The 20881-nt window shown below is 36.0% G+C and overlaps 1 protein-coding gene across 2 annotated transcripts in view; it reads right to left on the reverse strand.

The window, feature by feature from the left end:
* Positions 1–20881, reverse strand: part of clu (clustered mitochondria protein homolog) — a 107181-nt gene that overhangs the window by 27749 nt on the left and 58551 nt on the right. Inside the window, exons 2-8 of one of the 2 annotated variants that reach the window (XM_089636724.1) lie at positions 7914–8150; positions 6460–7448; positions 6024–6185; positions 5165–5318; positions 4506–4636; positions 4043–4179; positions 2956–3185 (exon numbers count right to left, since the gene is read on the reverse strand). In XM_089636724.1, the coding sequence (XP_089492850.1) occupies positions 2956–3185; positions 4043–4179; positions 4506–4636; positions 5165–5318; positions 6024–6185; positions 6460–7448; positions 7914–8150 (2040 nt within the window). Of the gene's footprint in view, positions 1–2955; positions 3186–4042; positions 4180–4505; positions 4637–5164; positions 5319–6023; positions 6186–6459; positions 7449–7829; positions 8151–20881 lie in introns of both variants that reach the window. The other variant, XM_089636723.1, reaches the window with a different exon arrangement.

The following is a 20881-nucleotide window of genomic DNA, read 5'->3' on the forward strand; positions in this document are numbered from 1 at the left end:
ATTTTTTATACTGAAAAAAATCCTATTTTATAATCTACACAATACATGTGCACAAGGTGAAAAATAAAAAAAGTCGGACAGGTAGTAGTTGTATAGTAAGAACAGACTCCAATATAAATAAGCAAATAAATAATTACATAAATAAAATTTAAATAAAAATTTAATTTCATAAAATTTGTCAGTCAACCACAAAATTTTCCAAATTTTCTAACTAAAGGCATTACTTATATGTTATATAATGTCGGGTGATACGTCTGACATTTTCTGCGACGATATTTCGGGTTCAATCACATCGGTACTAAAAGAAAAAAAATCAGGCATCAAACCGTGAAAACAAAAGACCGCATATTATACTGTCAAGGTATGATCAATATGTGTAGTGATTATACTTACAAATTCGACAAAATAGTACAAGCAATTATAGGCAAAAATGGAGGACGGTTTTTATTCTTAAATTTAATCACTTTTAATTAAAGATCGTCGGTGTAATATTGAATTGTACCAATGTGTAAAAACACTGTCATCAAAACTAAAAGCTGAACGGCAATAAAATGAAACTCTCACTACTAACCAAAAGATGGTATCTTGATGTTATTGTGTACATTCTCGAGAGTTTGTTCTTGTGAAAATAAAATTATTTGCTTACCGTTTGCTCAAAATCCCACAATTCACATCGATGTTTTAGCATCGAAAAAATCCTTGTTGGCAAATTTAGCCTGACAATCTTTAACATCATTTACGGAACTGAAAACAACAAAAAAACATTACATTTTTACCGTAAAAAATAAATACTTATAATAAATATTGATTTAAATATTGCATTTAATTTTCACCTGTTCCGAGTTCTTTCTGTCTTTTTGACATTGCACTTCATCTTTTTCCGGTGCATACTGGGTGGCTTACCACGTATCCACTTTCGACCTAAAACACAAATAACATTTTATAAAAATCAATAACGTAAGTACCCTAATTCATAACCTAATTATCATTGTTAAAAATGCTCAAATAATGATTACTTACCCATGTTGAATGAAATAAATTATTTGGGGATGCTTCGGTTAAAAACTGTGGAGTTTAAAAATAATATTATTCGTAAACAAAGTAACAAATTCGTCAATTATATGTCCGCGCGGGCTGACTGCGAATGTCACATATACATACACTAGCAATAATAATAAAAAATGAAGGACGATTGACGTAGGTATGTATGCATGTATTTGTTAGGCAGGCTATCTCTCCGGGGCCCCTGCCCCCCGGCCCGTGCTTCACCTACTCTAGCCAGCCCGACTCAAGAAAGTGCGAATGAGACAATAACAAAAAAGCTAGTTAAATATACGTTGAATTTGTGGCCACCAAATTCGGCTTTTGAAGCAAATAAAACTTTTTTCAGTGAAGATTCAAATTTTATTGTATAGTTCATTATATGCCTGAGACGGGATATGTGAGATTTTTTCAAAAAATATCTTCCATTTGGACACAAAAAATTGCCAAAGATGCCTCGTAAAATCATGTAAAATCGTCATCTTCTGGGGCCTATATTCTATAATTTAAGGCAAAAATCGAAAATCTGATCCATATGCGTACTTTATATTTACCATGTCTTTATCTAAAAAAAAAAAAAAAAACAGTTTACTCTAGTATTTTAGCCGTAAATCCAAATTAAAATTTTGTATGAAACAGGCACCGCAGCCGTTCCTCTTAATGAGCAGAATTATGTATGTGAGTCATTTGGAGAATATGCTGCTGTTATTGACTTATTAATTGTGGAATACAATGAAAGGTTTATTGATTTTTAAAAAATGACACAGTAATGAAATTGGCGTTTCAGCCTCACCTAGTTGAAATCAACGAGGCACCAAAAGATCTACAGATGGAATTGATTCAACTCTCCAGTGGATGATATTTGAAAATCATTGTTTAATACTAAAAATAGACCCAATTGAAATTTGGAAAACTGCCTTAGAATACCCACGTCTTCGACAACATGCCAGAAGAATACTTTCTTGCTTCTCAACAACTAACCTCTGTGAATCATCATTTTCTTATTTAACGCAAATAAAGTCAAAATTACGAACTCAAATAACTGATCTACATATAGAAGACCAACTGATACTGCGGACGTCTATGCTTGAACCAAATATTCAAATGCTTTCTTACAAAAAGCAGAAGCAAATTAGCCATTAAAGGTTGGTAAACTGTAACATTAACAAATATTTTTAATAACGTACATTATTTACTATGTATTAAGTATGTTTCTTATAGATACGCAGCTTGATGTATGAGAGCTATGTCAATAATGCCAGTAGCCGAAATAACAAATGTTAATATTTTTATCGTCTGAGAATATCAAATTATTTTAATCTCATTTCCTAAATCTGTGTATTTTCTTATCTTTTCAGAAACAGATTTTTGAATATTACAGGAATTTGGAATAGCGACATCAATAATATATGTTATTTTTTTTATTTTTTCATGTAAAACTATGTCAGGTCTGTTATGACTAATCGTTCGGTCTGTTAGTATAGTTTTATTATAATATATTTTACAAAATTCATTTTCTAAAAATGAATTTGGTTCGTATCCATAATATGGTACTACATTACGGCAGTCGTTATGTTTAATTACCAAACTTTGGTGAATTATTTTTAAAACTTGATAGTTCCTAAATTTATACTCGGACGGCGCTAATACAGAACATCCCGATATAATATGTTCTGTGGTTTCCGGAAAAGCCAAACATTTTCTACATAAATCTTATACTATTATTAGTACTATTTAGACATAGACAATTTGGTGTTCAACACAATCTATTCCATTACTTGGCACATTTTGACATAATGCGTTTTATAGAATCATCATGGACATGCAACATCTGTACACGGGGACAGCCGCTGATGGATCACATAACACGCGACAGTCACATAAATCAGGTTAAATAATAACAAGATGACTCACTGTCCTCGGCCCTGATGGCGTCCACGGTGTGGTCGATGTTGGGAGCGGCCCAGGAGTAGACCTGGTAAGGGGTGGCCACCCGCTCGAAGGGGTGCTTCTGTGTGCGGCGCCGCTGCACAGCCCCGAAGGAGCGTTTGAAGGCCGGGGAGATGCTCGACAGTAGGTCCATCAGTGAGTGGCTAAGGTGCCAGGGACTGGCTGCCTTCGGAGTGAACACTTCTTCAGTGGATCTGCAAACATTTAATTATTTGAAACATATTGGTTTCATAGTGCTTTCACAAAAACTAAGTATTGAACTTCAACTTTACACCCGCGCTGTGCAAGCGGGTTCCCTACAGAGTATCGGACCATCCCATATTATAACAACTGTGATAGTTGGAGCTATGAGTGTAGATAGATCATAGAGGTTATAGAGTAATACAACAGATGTCGGTACTATGTGTATAGGGTCACCCCTCCATGGTGGGTACCGAGGTACGGGGAGCCGTGAGGTTTAACAGGCATTAGTCTCCAGTCAGTCCACACTCATTAACATATTTACTAGAGAGAGTATTGCTGTCTTTTATAAAATAAGACACCCAGTTTGCTGGCCATTTTTGCAACAAAAGGTTTTTTTTCATAACAAAACATTGTGTTTTTTATTTAGACTAAAAACTCTTATTAACAGGAACGAGTGTGTAGGACGGCCTGGAGGCCAACGCCCACTCTATTAGTAATATTCAAGCAACATGAATTAGGAAAACGTACAAAAAAGAAAAAAAAAAATTGAATACTAACTATCAACACGCAAAGTTCAAATCTTCTGCTTTCCGAGCGAATGGGAATCAACAACACATGTTTCCAATTTCCTTGAGAAACATATTTCTAGTTTTTTAACAGTGGATCAGGGGCGGCACAATTTGGGTTAATTGGACATTGACCATCCAAAATTATAAGAAAAAAATAGTTCATATAAGATGTTATACAAAATGACTTGACTATATTCTCAATGAATGTTATGGTAAAGTTAGGTTACACTATTGTTTTAGTTTGCCAATACTAAAATGAAATAAATGACAAAAATGTTTGTGTGAAGTGACTAGCTTACTGATTGAGGTAGAATCCCCGGGAGCAGGCCGTGACGTGGAAGTGACGATCTTCCATGGTGACCACGTGCAGGTACAGCAAGTCACCGTTCATCTTGCGGGGGCCGGGCGGGGGATTCCAGCCAGATGTCGTAAGTACCTAAAATAGGACAGAACATGTTCGTTAAAAACAGCTATGGGTAAAACCGACTCTTGAGTAGCAAGACGGGACGACGCTCTTGCATGGAACGATGCTCATTCAGCCAGCCTCGTGACTCGTCGGCTTTTTTCGCCCGACCGCAAAACTCTGTGTGGTATGTGTATTTGCTTCTATTCTCACTGAAATTGGCAATGGATCTATTTTAAATGATAATGAATTTTTAATTAGTAATATATTTCGATGTTTCACATATGCGCTGGCAAAATTTATTTCACTGTCAAGATTTTATCCCAAATTAAGTTTAATTATTTAAATTAGATACTCACTTTAATGCACTGAGGTCCTTTGCTCTCCTTGGTGATGGGGTGCAGAGGTAGTAGGGGCCTTTCCTTGCTGCCTGGCATTATGTAGTCCGGGGGAGTGCAGTCTACACTTTCTGGACGAGTCTTCTTTTTCTCTGGAAATCGTCAAATTGTTCTCAATAAGTTTCTCTGTTCTAAAGGTAAATTTTATAATTTATTGTTATTTTTTTAATTCCTAGAACCTCTGATATTTTGCGATGTATTTCTCTTAAGCGAACTGTCAAAATTCTGATTTTAGCATTACATTCAATTCAGAAAAATTGGCAATTTTTTAACTTATTCAAAATAAAATGCTGTTTTTGAAAGCAGATGAGAGACTCTTTCAGATTTTAGTTACCTATTACAAATCGACATACATATATGCAATTAAAAATATAAATATTAGATAAAATTTTGAAAGTTGCTTACGTATGGTTTTTACGGTGTAAACTAATTACCACTTTACGCAAAACTAAAAAACATATTTCATTATAATAATAATATGATTTTTTTTTGGTCTATGATTTTTGCAACACGGATCTTTTTTTACAATTCAGATCTCAGTGGCTAACACAAATACATTTTGAAACAATGGCAAAGGTGGAAAACTCAAACATTGAACTTTAAGTTGAATAATAGAATACCTAATATATCTCCTTGGGTGACAACATTGAGGAACGCCAGGGAATTGCACTCAGTTCCCGTGTATGCATCCGACGAATCTAGCGACTTGAGCAAATCCCGCACGTGTCTGACGTGAATACGTGCTTCACGTACTGTGTACGGCTCTTCAACCACCTGAAATACACAGTAATATCAAATAGGTGGAGAAATAATGCAGATCAGCCTACCATTTTACTATTCAGAACAGGTTGTTTCTCAGAATTTGAACAATTCATCAATTTAATATTCAAGTTCTGTTATTATTGTACCATGGGCCAGTGGTTTCACATCGTATTGTTAATAATGGTGTACTCCTGTACATGTTATTTTAATGATTATTTAGTTTAGCCATTTTCTGAGTGGTTGCGTATATTGGTGGATTTTTGTTAACTTTTGTTGTGCCTTGGGGTGTGTACTAGGGCTTGTAGTAAACGTACAGTTTCTGAGAAGCACTGTGGAAAACTATAACCAGTCGAATGATGGTTACCCATATTTAGGTATTACCGCTCTAGGCCTTGAGCGATGGCTGCCAAAATTTTAATAGGTGATTTAAAAAAAATATATTTTTAAATTTCCGCAAACAGTTCAATTATGAAACCTGCAAATATGGGATAAATGATGATTTGTCGCTGGATTGATAGGGTTTAAATCACAGTAAGCAGTTTATATATTTTCATATTCGGAGGTAAAATTTGTGTTAATGATCGCTGCCGAATCCAAAACAGAATGACTGGAAATCTCCATCCCTCAAGGAAATCTCCATCTCCATCGCTCGAGTGGTTATAAAAGTAGCGAGAAACCATTGGATAGATGATTATCATCCTGAAATCTTCAACTTACTTTGATTACCGATCCTTCTTTCAGGCCTTCGATATTTTTGACTTCTGCAAAATTATCCAGATTGTTGCCATCTAGCTGTAGGGAGAAGCATGTCCTGTGGCAAGTATCCTCTCGGTCCATTAGCAACTGGTGAATCTCTTGCACTAACTCCATGCTCGACACCTGAAAAAATATTTAACAAACCATAACGCCGTTTCTTCGCAGGGGTAGGCAGAGAGGAGGACAGCCCTGGTTTTGGCACACACTCCTTGCCTCATTTCATACATGCTCTCTTCTCTTCTATTATTCTGACTCTTGACATGGCCCGACTCCAGTATCTGATTCACTTGATCGTGCAATGTCTTCCTCGGGCGTCCCCGACTTCTGCTACCAATATTATTTTAGAGAATGAAAGAAATCATAGGTATTTAGTGGAATAATGGAAGTGAATAATAACCTGAATATCAAATGGCTGAGCACCAGGACTGACAATCTTGACAGTGAAGCCCACATCTTGAATGAACAGAACTTCCTGATCCCCCTTCTTATCGTCTCCCTCTTCATCACCCGTCGCCTCGCCGGCTGCTCCCGAGGTATCTGACGCTGGATCACTCATAGTCTCTGTTTCAGCACAAGAAGATGCTATCCCACTGTCGATATCCTCCTCGAAGCTCTTGCAAGCTTCACTCAAAGGCTTGCTACATACTTCTGTGGTCTTTCTATCTTCATTCGCAGACTTGCTGGCTTCTTCTATGGTCTTGCTAGCTTCACTTGCGGCTTTTTTAGCTGCAGTCTTACTTACCGCTTTATCGCAAGATTCATCTTTAGAATTCTTACCAGCTGGTTTAGTGCAAACTTCATCTGAACCAGTTTGGTTGACAGACTTGCTGTCTTTATCTACTAAAGTACTTTTGGTAACTATTGACTTGGATTCATTTTTGACTACCTTGGTAACAGCAGTCTTATTAATCTTTTCTCCAGATAGAGATTTAGTACCTGTTTTGTTTACTTTGTCTTCCGCTGTGATTTTGGTGACTGGTGTTATGCTTGTACCAGCTGGTGGGATCCTATTAACTACTTTAATATTAGAGCCATTCGATTTGGTAACTGCCTTAGTGCATGTATCATTATCACTGCTTTTGTCAGTTTTCTCACAGGCGGCGGGTGTGATGCTTTCAGTAGCGGGTTTCTTACAAACTTCTATTTTCTTTTGACATACTTCCACTGAATCAATTGTAGTTTCTGCTTTCTGTGAATTATTCTCCGGACTCTTTTTGGAATTAGTTTTCTGGCAGGCATCCAAAGATTTGTTTGTTGCTGGCTTTGGGCATGGGACATTTGATTCAGTTGTATCATTGGTGATGGGCGATGCTTTGGAATTCAGTTTACAAGTGTCTGTGGAAGTATTAGGTGGGGCGGCATCTGCTGCTACCTCTGAACTGCTGACTGTTGAAGATGATTCAGAGGCATTAATGCATGATGTATAAAGTAGCATTCATTAAACAATATCACAGAATAAGGTATATACAAATAAATAGCCAAAACGATGTGACAAAAACTCTGTTGACAACTTTTATAGCTCATTGGAAGTTTGCAAGAAATATTTCCTAAATTAACTGCATTGCAGACAAAACCAAAGTTCAACGAGACAAGATCAAAGATTTTTTTTTTTTGTTGAGTGTTGAATTGGGATCTGATTCCGATGGATAAACGAATAGACCCTTCTCAAGTGAATTGAACGCAAGATTGATTGATTGAGATCAAGGCACGACACATGGAGCAAGCTATCTATTCCTAGTTGCAGATAGTGTGAGGTATGATGGATACCTGACTTGGCAGCCGCGGCAGCGTATGACGGAGTCGCGCAATTAGTCGACTGACCGCCAATGGAGATCGTACTAGTCTGCTTACCACCAATGCTGGCAGCGGGGGCCTCCTTGCTGTGTGTGTTGTTGGTGTCCGGGTGGTGGCCATTCTGTTTGGTGGGCGGCGCATCGCCGTTGCTGCCACCGTTCTTGTGGCCTTCGGCGTCTTTCTCTTTGGGGTGGCCATTGATGATCGCGTCTCCCTTCATCTTGGGCTTGCCCCCGCCTCCCCCTCCCACCCCTGCCGGCGATTTCTGCGTGACGGTTTTCTGCTGTTTTTTGGCTGCAACAAAGGAAAACCAAATGTAAGAAAAACATTTATATTTTATAAATACTTTAAAACAGTAACAATATGGCAGTATTCACAAAAAATTAGTAAATGCACCTCATATCTTGAAATTTATTAAATTGGTTAGGTCAGGACACTTTATTTATTTATTTTTTTTATTTTTATTTGGTACAATATTTTTTACATTTCAAAGTTTTCCAGTAATGTTGGCCTCACTGGGTGGCTTGCCCGTGCTGAGGCCTTCATTTTATAATATGAAAATATAATCTACATAATACATTTAAAGAGAAAATAATACATTTGATATATAATCTTGTGTGTTTGTGAGTGATGTGTGTTTATATTGGTTTTGTGTGTTACGTGTAGGTTTTATTTTTATTTTATGCTATGACATTTTGGTAATATTGTCTTTTTTGTTCTTTAATCCATTTTGTAATTTTGTGTGTGAATTTATTTTTATTTTCCTAAATTTTAATTTCAAGTTTTACACTGTTGAACGCTTTTATAGCATGGTATCGGTAGTGTCTTTGTCCAAAGCTTGAATTTACTGTTGGAGTTTTTATGTTTTCTTTGTACGCTTGTCTAACTGGTCTGTTAGTGTTTTTTTGTGTATGTTGAAATTTATTTTTTTTATCAAAAATGTAGTTTAGTAGTGTTTTAACGTATAATTGGCGTATATCTAGTATGTCCCAGATATATATATTTTTACTACTGTTGTTAATTACACCCAAAGAGACATGACACCGCATTGTGAATATAACTATAATATGACACAAAACATCCATCCTTCTAGAATTCTAGGTGAATGTTGTGAATGACTCAGCAACTGTCTGTATTTGTGTTCAAAGTTCAACAACATTGCATAATATGCATGTCATTGAGACTTGAGTTAACGTTAATTCCATGTACAAACTATTTATTAAAGATAATATCTTGTTTCAGTTGAGTGTTTGACAGTTAGGATAATGTATTTTAAATGATCCTTCATAATATAATATTAAAGCTATCTGCATAATAGTATAAATAACTGATAAAATTAAAGCTATCTAAAGAAGAAAATACCCATTTTATTCATGGGATTATGCATTTCAGGCAGCGACAAAACTATGTTAATTATAAGCTCTGGGGGTTAGTGCCAGAAGCGCCTGTCAGTTTTGGTAATTTGATTTAGGTATCATAAAGTACTCTAAAAAGTTCCTCACGATGCTATATCAGGTGGTCTATATTACTGAAATCGTAGCCTATTTAAGCCCAATCTAAGAGTAAAATTTCAAAAGTATTTGTTCTTGTAAGCTAGATTAAGTTTGGATTTAATAACTTCATAGTGAAGTTTCTTTGGTTCATTTGAGTAATTATAAAGCGCTCTTGGGGCGACTACCGTTGCCCTACAAGGACATTGAAGCTAGATTAAGTGTGGATTTAATAACTTCATAGTGAAGTTTCTTTGGTTCATTTGAGTAATTATAAAGCGCTCTTGAGGCGACTAGCGTTGCCCTACAAGGACATTGAAGCTAGATTAAGTGTGGATTTAATAACTTCATAGTGAAGTTTCTTTGGTTCATTTGAGTAATTATAAAGCGCTCTTGGGGCGACTACCGTTGCCCTACAAGGACATTGAAGCTAGATTAAGTGTGGATTTAATAACTTCGTACTGAAGTTTCTTTTGTTCATTTGAGTAATTATAAAGCGCTCTTGGGGCGACTACCGTTGCCCTACAAGGACATTGAAGCTAGATTAAGTGTGGATTTAATAACTTCGTACTGAAGTTTCTTTGGTTCATTTGAGTAATTATAAAGCGCTCTTGGGGCGACTAGCGTTGCCCTACAAGGACATTGAAGCTAGATTAAGTGTGGATTTAATAACTTCGTACTGAAGTTTCTTTGGTTCATTTGAGTAATTATAAAGCGCTCTTGGGGCGACTAGCGTTGCCCTACAAGGACATTGAAGCTGGATTAAGTGTGGATTTAATAACTTCATACTGAAGTTTCTTTGGTTCATTTGACATTGATATTGAGTAATTATAAAGACACAGGAATGATATTCAATTCAGTTATCGTAAGAACCTAGTGCAAATATGAGTGCATTATGAAGTACTTAATTATTCTATTAAAATGACCCTATGAGTCATCGTTTGGGAATAACTAACATAAAGACCTTCAGTCAAATTTAAACATTACAGTAATTGGAGAAACTTTACTGGGGTAATAACCATTAATAATTTCTAACATTTTACTCGGAAATCAATTAAGAAATCAGTAATTGAAATTAAAATACCTATACCAAATAATATAAATGTATCGTCTGTAAGTGGGCTACCCACAGTTAGATAATGCCTTCATAGGGCGAAACAGCTGTCACGCTTAATAATAATTACACAGCAGAACTTATTTAAAATAAACTGTTTTTATAAACCCAATAACAACATTATTGTATATATAAAAAATTGAAAAAAAAAACCTTAAAGTATCATTGCAATAATTTATAACAAGAACATAACCTGCAATCACCCTTGTAATGATTTTTCAAAAAATTGGCGCCATACAAATTACCCGATTTTTAAACTAGCTGTACCCCGCCACGCGTTGCTGTGGCTCAGTCTGTCTGTGCAGTAGAGAAACAATAGCGCATGTTGCTTTTTTCCAACAGATGGCGCTTTTTTTAAAAAAGCATGTTTTACCTGTCACAGGTGACATCTATATAATATAGGTATATAAAAACACAAGCGCTTTTGAATGTATCGTTGTGTCAAAATTTCTCAAGCGATCAGTGAAAAACTTCTGGAGATTTAAGATTTTGACAAAACAACATTTTTGAACAAACGAACATTTAAATTTCTATTTATATAGATAGATAGATTGACATAAATGGTAAATAATAGGATCAATATAATAATAATAATAATAGTAATAATAATAAAATATGATTTAAACGTCAACCACTTTCGAAAAGCATTTTTTTTTAAAGAATCGAAGACACAGTTAAGTAAAAGAAGCCCACATAATTTGAAAAATGTATAAGATAAAAACGAGAAAATACACAATTAAATTCATTTCAAATTATTTAAATATATTTTTAGACAAAGACGAATTTACCTAATTTCTAAATTTTAGTCAAATTTCACAAATAAAATTTAAGTGCGAAATAATTAAAAAACAATAATAAATAATAATCACGTTTATTAAAATCGAAAGTACCTGATGATTTATAATTATTATACGAGTAAATAACTAGGTTAGATAATAACAAGTAATCTAGGACTTCCATTCTTTATTATTAGAAGTTTAGGCGGATCGAAATAAGATAGCCGGCAAAAACATGTTGATGCTTGACACAAAAACATGAAGTGCCCAAAACGTTAAATTCGTAATAATTACTGTTATCTTATTTTATTACTATAATCACCGATACTAATCTGGTACACACACCGAGTTTATTTTACATGTCACAGAAAACAATATGTTGATGTGAAATGCGAATTAAATCAAAAAAAGTCGAAAACTTGATCTGTGCATACTGTCTTATTTTCACCGATATACTAATCCGAATTCTGGCACACACACACATTGAGTTATTTTACCTTGAAATAGGTCAATAATGTCGACGCGTCAAAGGCAGATTCGAAACCGACTAAGTCAATAAATCCGTCCCCATTCAAGAATCCCGAGAATCATTAACGGACGAATGAGGATTTGAACTTGGAACATTCGAATTCGAAGCTAGATTGATTAAATGCCGGCAGGTGGCGTAGTGCCCGGTGATGGCGCCTAGCGGTCCAGATGGAGATGATCGCTCAGGACTCCGCCTCGATAAGATGACACGGTCAAGGGCAAGAATGACACCAATAACGAACACTTCATTTATTCTCTCTTATTTATTTTAATCGGAATGTAACGCAGAACAAGAAATGTCTGCGCCGCCTTAGGATTAAAAGAATTGACGATTTATTTTAAATATACCAATTGAAAAAGACAACGAAATAACTACTACGAAGCAGAAGAACTATAATGGATAGAAAGCTAACGTAAAGTTACTCCACCAAAAAAAATCAATAACCTTTGTTAAAAATCACGAAAAACCTGTTTTTTTTTATAAACTTTATTTTCCTTTACCTAGTGTTTTAATTTTGAATAGTAGTACTAAATTATAATACAGGGTTTTCCAAAAGAGGTGTTATTTTGATATTCAATCGTAAAAGATCAATGGTTTCGTTGCTTGTGTGGCACGTAGCGCCGTCTTGTTGAAAGTAAACGTTGTCCAGATCAATATCATCCAATTCCGGCCAGAAAAATCATTAATCATCTCTCGATAGCGATCCATTCACCGTAACTGTTGCTCCAGCCTCATTTTCGAAAAAGTAAGGTCCAATGACTCCGCCGGACCATAAACCGCACCAAACAGTCACACGTTGAGGATAAGGAGGCTTTTAAACAATAACTCTTGGGTTTTCCGAGCCCCAGATGCGACAATTTTGCTTGTTGACGAAATGGGCCTCATCACTCAAAATGATTTGCATTTGATTCACTCAAGTGAATTTTAATAATTTCAATGCGTTGTTGAAGCGTGTATCGTTCCATTTTTATTAATGGCGTAGTTTCTACTTGTCAAATGTCAAAAAATGACAGCTTCAAAAGTAACATCTACCGAAATAGCGGGCTATTCAAAATAACACCTCTTATTGGAAAACCCTGTATTTTTGAGAAAATATAAATTCAATTCAATTGTGTTATTGCGTCTCAATGGGAATCTGAAGCATGAGTGTTCATTTATTATCCCGAAACAACGTTAGTTTTGTACTTTATTAAAGCCCAAACGGTCGTAGATACATTTATGATAAATATTGAACCCGATGAGAACCGGTCGTCAGTGGAAGATTTTTGTTGTAAACCTGTTACAAAAATTGACACCACTGTCAATATACATGACTTTGATGTATTGACACATTTGATAGTTATACACGAGTGATATAATATATATGTGGGCGGTTACAATATAGATTATAATTTATTATATTATGTTCATAATATAATATATGCACGGCAGGAGAGGGGGGAAAGATAAATTACAACATATCGCTCGGCTAGCAGATCCAGGACTACAATCGAGGCCACGCCTACACGTATTACTGTATGGGATTGTATATCCTATACATGCATAGTTTGCTTCATAAGTCGTGGTTTAGCTCGGCAGTTTGATTATTGATTTGCATTTTTCAAATTTTGCAGCCGGGTTAAGAGCATCAGAAATGTCTCCTTTCGATCCTGAAAGAATTCTTCGGAAAATGCACAGACATATGAATATTAATAGACTAGAAATTAAGGATGAGGGGTAAAATCAACTGTTGAAGAACGAAGAGGGTAAAGCTGACAGTGATTCGTCAATAAATCAATCTGATAGTATATAGGCATCTCGCCTTATAATATCACCATTTAGTTCTTAAAAGTAAAATCTGTTTTTGAATGAATAGACATTTTTACATGGGAGCGCAAATTACTCGTCACGTTATGAACAAATTTGCGAAGTCCAAATTCGGCAAAATAAATTTCTTCTATTTTCAGAGTCGAATATTTCGTTTATGTATTTAGTTAAGACACTTTTATAAATGTTCATAATTTACTTCCCAGCAACCAACCAGCTTTGTGTTTCACGTCCAGACGTGTCTCGATGTGAATCACATCATGTGATAGTATAATTATGTTTCTACAACTGATCCATATTATACGATGTGAATATGCTTAAAATAAAGTAAAATAATGCTTATATATGGAATGTAATACGACAATTGGGTTTATTCTCTTTTTCACATCTATTTTTACAAGTTTTCATAGTACAAGTCACCATTTTGCCGTGTTATTTCGTAAAATGAACCGATGATGCCTCGACCATAGTTCGCACAAGAATGATGACGTCACGTTTTCTAAATTCACTTGAGGCCATACGCGAGCACAGCCGGCTCCAATGGAACCGGTATGGGGAGTGGGGAATAATACGCTTTTAATCACTTAGGGCAGGTCTACTAATATTCATATGTCTATGGGAAAATGACTCACAGAGAAGAAAAAAATTCTGAAGCGAGTGGCATAGCTTGGACAGAAGCCATTTATACAAATGCATCGACATAAGCGGCAGACGATCGTTAAAATCTTTCGACCAGGGAAGGTTTTTGAGGGTGCTGTTTTCTGGATTCAAGGTCAAGCCTACGTAACCCGACCTAACCACCAACCACCACCATACCTTACGACAAAGAGCCGCATGGAGAAAAGTCACTTCTTGTGACAATTGTGAGGGCAAGGTTGTCCCAGGAACGAGAGCAACCGATAAATAGCAGATTAGAATATTTTACATATCAACCAAAATGTGTCACAAACAAGATAATAGACCCCATTTATAATGTAACACGGATACATATTTTAAAAAAAATATTATACACGAAAAGCATAATGCAAAAGAAAGATGTCGATAGGTTAAAATTGGCAATTGCCTTCACGGTTGTTACTATTTTTTAAAAGAAAGATTAAAAAAAATATATAAGGTGTAATTAACTAAAAAAAAATAGACATAAGCTGGTTTAAATTATTAAAAAATGTTCTTAGGCTCACACATACAGTGAATAGTGAATCAAATAAAGTTAGCTACATGTACGTGAAAAACTTGTTCCGTCATTTCATAAAAAGTTTTCAAACGGTGAGCTCTGGCATCACGAATTTTGCACAGCTTACCCGACACTAAATTTCTAGGCTATGGCGCATTAAAATATCCGTTAACTGTTAAAAAACATAATACAAGACGCCATCGTATTGTTTGTTCTCAATTTTACAATCGGAAAAACTTGAAACCCGTACGAAGACGGATGGATGATAACTCGTACTAATTATTATTATACATGAGAAACTACACAGATTTATCCACCACGTGGAACCAATATTGTTCTTTTGAAGAAATACGTTTATTTGTTCAGCATTTTAGAGTTGTCGCTTTTTAAGACCTCGGTAATCCAAATAAGTCCAGATTTGTTTGATACATTATTTGGTGTTCTTGTTCCGTAAGCCGGTCATATTTTATACCTACATAATATAAGTTCGTCAAGATACAGTAAACGGTAACTCGTTCCCAGTTCCCAGCTACCGCCGTGTCTTATCGCGAAGCACACATAAGCAGTCTATCTTCCTAGTTTAATGTTATGTGCCAGAGATAAGATATTATCTGGGTAAACAGAGGTGTCAGGCTAAAAACTGATTCTGACGAAACGAACGTTCTTTTATACATATTTAAATAAATATATTTTCAACACGTGTTTTAGCTTGAACGGCTTATATAATATAATATTAAAAAAACACGAATGTAAAAAAACAAAAATCTGAGTTAATAGCATTTAAAGAAACACTGATTTTTTCATATCTATAACATGTTAAATAATAGAACCAAGTGTGTTTATTTTTAAATTTTCTGGGCACATCGAAGAAATTTCATATACTTAATTACTTTTCAACTCGGCAAGTGAATAGATATTTTCTTAAAAAATAACAAATATTTTTAAGGCCTTCAAAACGTAAAGTGTTCAAGGGATGTTATATGTCGGTAGAAATTCTGATTTAAGATTGCCCTGTTATGGTCCGTATACCTGTGCGAGCCGAACTGGCGAGCTGAACCTCAACTTATGGAAAGGAATGAAGCAACCGCAAATGGCGCGAAACGCCGCTTGCAGTTGCTTCGTTCTTTTCCCGTAATTCGTGTATCCGTACCTTAAAGTTAACCAAGAGGGTGCCAAAAGATAAAGATGAAAGGAAATTATTTTTAGTATTAATACGAATGAATGAATTGCAAATAAATGATTGTCCGGTGAAATATGAATTTAATAAATAAGGTTCTAGGCTGTATATATCTGAACTAGGAATGATGCAAACAATGATTGAAACATCTACTAAGTATTGATTGCACTTTCGGTGTCAAAAGCTGTGGGTACTGCGTAACAATTTTTTTCAATACTTTAATCATATGGCTCATTTACGACCGAGGGCCGACCTAGTGTATTTTATAGCAATGTATGAAAGCACATCCACGCCGTACGTCTCAGTATCTCGGTTGTCTGACCTGCCAAGTGATCTGATAAGCTTCAGATAGATTTCCTAGAATAATAAGTTCGGTATAAATATGCCAGTGCCTAGTGCCGCACTTGTGCGTTGCCTTATCAGCTCTGAATCGTAACCGTTTAAAGCAGTGTTCGTCAACCTTTTTACCCCCACGACCTGTGAAAATAGGAGAAATATTTCGCGGACCGCTATCAAAAATAAGCAAAAGAAATAAACAAAACCATTAGGGCCCGTTCCCACTTCCGTTTTAAAATCGGAGGCGGGTCCCGTTTTTAAATCGGATGCCATGGCGGCTGTAGTGGATGTATGGAGCTGTTCACACTTGTCAGACACGATTTGAAAACGGATCCGGCATTTTTTGTCGGATGGATCTCAAGCGCAGCGCGTCCGTTTTAAAATCGTATCTCGTGACCCCTCCCCACCCGCTCCCAGTCGCAAGTAAGCGGGCACGCTGCGTGCTTGTATTCGGTTATTTTGTAGGTAAATAAATTAAAACTATAAAAATGGATAAGGAAATAAATCCCGAAAATTTAATCCCATTGGTCGAAGAAAGAGTTGTGCTGTGGGATAAAACGACAGAGAGGTATAAAAATAATTCATTAAAATTATTTGGCTTGGCGAGAAGTTTGCTGTTTATTCATGCCGGATTTTGAGAAATTAGAAGAAAAACAAAGAAAAGATTTTGCTAAGTAGCGACTTTTATTAAAAATTGTTATTTTTATTATTTTTTTATTTTGTGTGTGTAGCTGCTGCTAGCCAAGATACAGACTTTTATTAAAAATTGTTATTTTTATTATTTTTTTTATTTTGTGTGTGTAGCTGCTGCTAGCCAAGATACAGATCCTATTGGAGAAACGAAATAGCCGGCGAATTCTGATCGTATATTATTTGCAGTAGGACCACCACGAGTAATGTGTGTTTGTGTACGCATCGGATGCTCCACTGGGGTTGCATAAGTACCACATGACAACAAAAGCTTCATCGTCGTCCATTGCGCACGATGGTCTACTGAAGAATAAGCAAATAAAATGTTTTGGTTGAATCGACACTTATTTTTTTTCGTAGAGTAGGATCCGATTTTAAAACGGAGATGTGAACAGGGCCATGGGGTATCCGATTTTAAACGTGGGAACGGGCCCTTACACATATATCTAATATTTATTATTTAAAAAAAAACGGTGTTTCCCTACCCGCCTAATTTTCTTCACAACCAGCCACTGCCACCCACTCACTGGTGGTTATGGTGGTCGATAGCCCTTGGTGTCACATCGAAAGTAAGAGAGTTTGGTGGGGGTGGCTGAGCGTGGGTGGAAGTGGTTAACGAAAACGTCCTTTGTTATGGGAATGCTTTAGATTATTTCAGAATGGGCCCGACGACTGTGTCGGTGAGTCTGGAAGGTTCCAGGAAGTTCATGAAGGTTATCGAATGCTCCAGAAGGTTCTGGAAGGAGAAAGTTCAAGAAGGTTCCAAACTGGGTGGTGGAGTGTGACGGTGAGTCTAGAAGGTTCCGGAAAGTTCAAGAATACTCTTGAAAGTTATGGAAGGAGCCACAGTGTCGGTGACAGCCACACGGCTGTGTCAGTGAGTGTGGAAGGTTCCAGAAAGTTCATGAAGGTTCTTGAATGCTCTAGAAGGTTCTGGAAGGATAAAGTTCAAGAAGGTTCTATAATGTGCCCTTGAAGGGAATTCTGGAAGGAGCCGCAGCAACGCGTGGCGGAGTACACCTAGTTTTTTAAAGTGTGTACTTAGACCTGTACCAGAGTGGCAGATAGATATTCGTCCACAATTCAAATCGAAACGTTGCTTGAAATGGCTTTAGCCGTAATTAGTGACCATATATGGTTAGTTAATAGTGAGGTACACCAAATTCGTCCCTAAACTCATTCCCCTTTCCACTGCCTTAATAATTAGACTAGATATACTGATCTGATTATCAAACACGGCTAAAGCCGTTTCAATTAACGTTTCGATTATGGATGGACGTCTTTCACCAGGGCGATACTTAGACGCTTATTATATTAAAATAACAAAATAATAAAAGCACAGGTAGCACACACTGCTGAAATGGACTACTGTATACATTCAAATATGTATATTAATATAGTAGAAGTGATCACATTTGACTGGCTTGACAATACAACGGGTTGTATGGCGGTCTATCCCTGAAGAGAGACGCGAGTGAGTGTGATGATTAGTTACTTAGAATTAAACACTGTGATGGAAGTAAGGGTATTATTATAGTAACTCCCATCAGCTGATTGCATTTGAACACGTGTTTTGGTACCTACTAATTGTAATTACCCGTAAATTAACCTAAAAGCTGTACAATGTTTTGAGTTTAGTTCCTTTTACCTAAGCAGGATGGTTTGTAGAAGCGATACGACCCGTCCCCTTGGTCACAAGCGCCCCGTAATAACTTGTAACACTGAAACAGAATCGAGTATCGACCCAAGAAACTCGGTGAGCCGAGTGTGGTCGAGCGGGGGGCTCAGCTGTGAGCAGCTACCTCACCGTGACTGCTGCACTAGGAAATAATATGTACCGAGAAGTAAGTCCCCGTCTAAGTCGTTTATATAATAAAGTACGAAAGGCGGGGTAGTCGTAAAGAGGAGCGTACGAAAATTTAGAGCTTTTTTCGACTTACTTACTTTAGAAAAAAAAACAACTTAAACAAGTGTAAATGCTTTGCCACATTTTAATTCTGAGCTAGGTACTAAATTATAGATTGAAACAGAGCTTGGTACAGTAAACGAAAACTGGTATTTAGGAAAGACGTTGTGCGTTGTCATGATGCGAAAGTGTTCAGATTATGTGTAGGATGAGATAAACTGCAGTATAAAAATATGCCTGTAGGTTATTTATTACAGTAATTCTATTAGCAAGGGAGTCTTTAAATTAAATAAAATTCACTACTTGATTATATTATTGCACTTACGGATATGACTTAATTATTTTTAAAATGCGTTTTAAAAATTACAGAATGTTATTATTGTCACATACGAAAAATTCGTTCGTAACAGAATATTTCTATATCCTAGCGATTCGTATTGCCCGTTCAATCCATATCTGTATTCAAAAAGCTCCTGGCCTCTTTTACTAGCCAAGTTCAGTAGCTTTCGTGAACGTGAACAATGTCAGATTCCATACTAAATAAAGACAGAAATACAATTTGCATCCTATACTTCCTAATACTTCTGTTGTGAACGGAAGCATATTTCAAAGGAAATTGACACTTCAACTCGGTGAAATGCCTCAATTTCCTTTCATATTTCCCTACACCTGACGTACAGAAAGACACACTTATGTGCTATTGTTTCTAAGCATAATAAAATGAACGCAACTCGTATTCTACGCAATATTACCGTAATCATTAAATCATTTCTGGGTGTAAAAATAATCGTAAATGTTCCTTAAACAAATTAATGAGACAGAGAGAGATACGCGCCTCGTCACTCGTCAGTGCGAGGTATAACGTGCGATACGCCTGGAGTTTTTTAGTTCGATAACATTGGGACATAATTAATAATTACCACTGCAAGTATATTATACTCTAATTCGAACATTTTACCAACCGGAACTCATTTTTCTCGGTTAGAGCTTTCGAGCTTTTTGACAAATTCTACTTTAACTGATTGAAATCAAGTGAAATTGAAATCATGCTCCAGTTGATAATGCACTGTCATAATCAACAGCAGCTTCATTAGTAATTGACGATGAACATCAACTTCATTCGCTGGAACAAAACCTTCATAAATGTCGTCAGAATTAATTGGTTAATAAAGAATCCACGTCTACTATCCAACAAAATCAGGAACCTATGATATTGTTTTGAACAAAAGAGTAAAAGAAAGGAAAATAAAATTTCGAAAAAAAAATCGTTTTAGCTCAAAACTGCTTACGTTTATAGAATTTTTGTATTTTGGATACAAACGGGTTGATTCCAGATTTTCCCATAATATTTTCAAGTTTTTATCTGTCTCTCGAATATCGGTCAAATTAAGCCATTGACCAGAGAGAGCGCAAACCTACACATGTCATATTGTATCTTTAATGACGTTTTAACTGTAAAAATGATATAAAATAATATAATGACACGCACAATAATGGCCACTCTCGCTCGTCAATAAGAATGCAGCGAGTACTAACTCTAGCTGGAGCGATGCACGCGAGAGATGTAAAATTAGACGACGAAAATAAGATAATTGAGTCGAAATCTTCAGGCGGCGCATCGACCCCAACTGAGCCGTGCTACTTACGAGTATATATTACTACATTACTATTATATAACTAGTCGTCAGTCAAACGAACAATGCCCAGGAAGTACAGAAGATGAAGAGTTTTCCAAACTTACTCGCTAGCATTGTCAATGTTGCACAAATATTTAGAAAAATAAACTAAATATAAAATATCAAAAAATCATTTTTTAGGACGCTTTGAAAATCGATCGGTTAGAATGTGTATTTTAATTATTATGAACTTTTTTAGTAGAAGCATCGGAAATTGGAAACATACACTAAATACTAATAGTTCATCGGTATAGTGATTCTTGCGACAATGCATGTAATGTATTATTAATTATGGGGGTACATCTCATATATTATTATATAAAATACTATTACATTGTAACATATTTTATG

This window comes from Hesperophylax consimilis, chromosome 10 (genome assembly GCF_061612785.1).
Source record: "Hesperophylax consimilis isolate HC1 chromosome 10, BYU_Hcon_1.0, whole genome shotgun sequence".
In the NCBI taxonomy this organism is placed as follows: domain Eukaryota; kingdom Metazoa; phylum Arthropoda; class Insecta; order Trichoptera; family Limnephilidae; genus Hesperophylax; species Hesperophylax consimilis.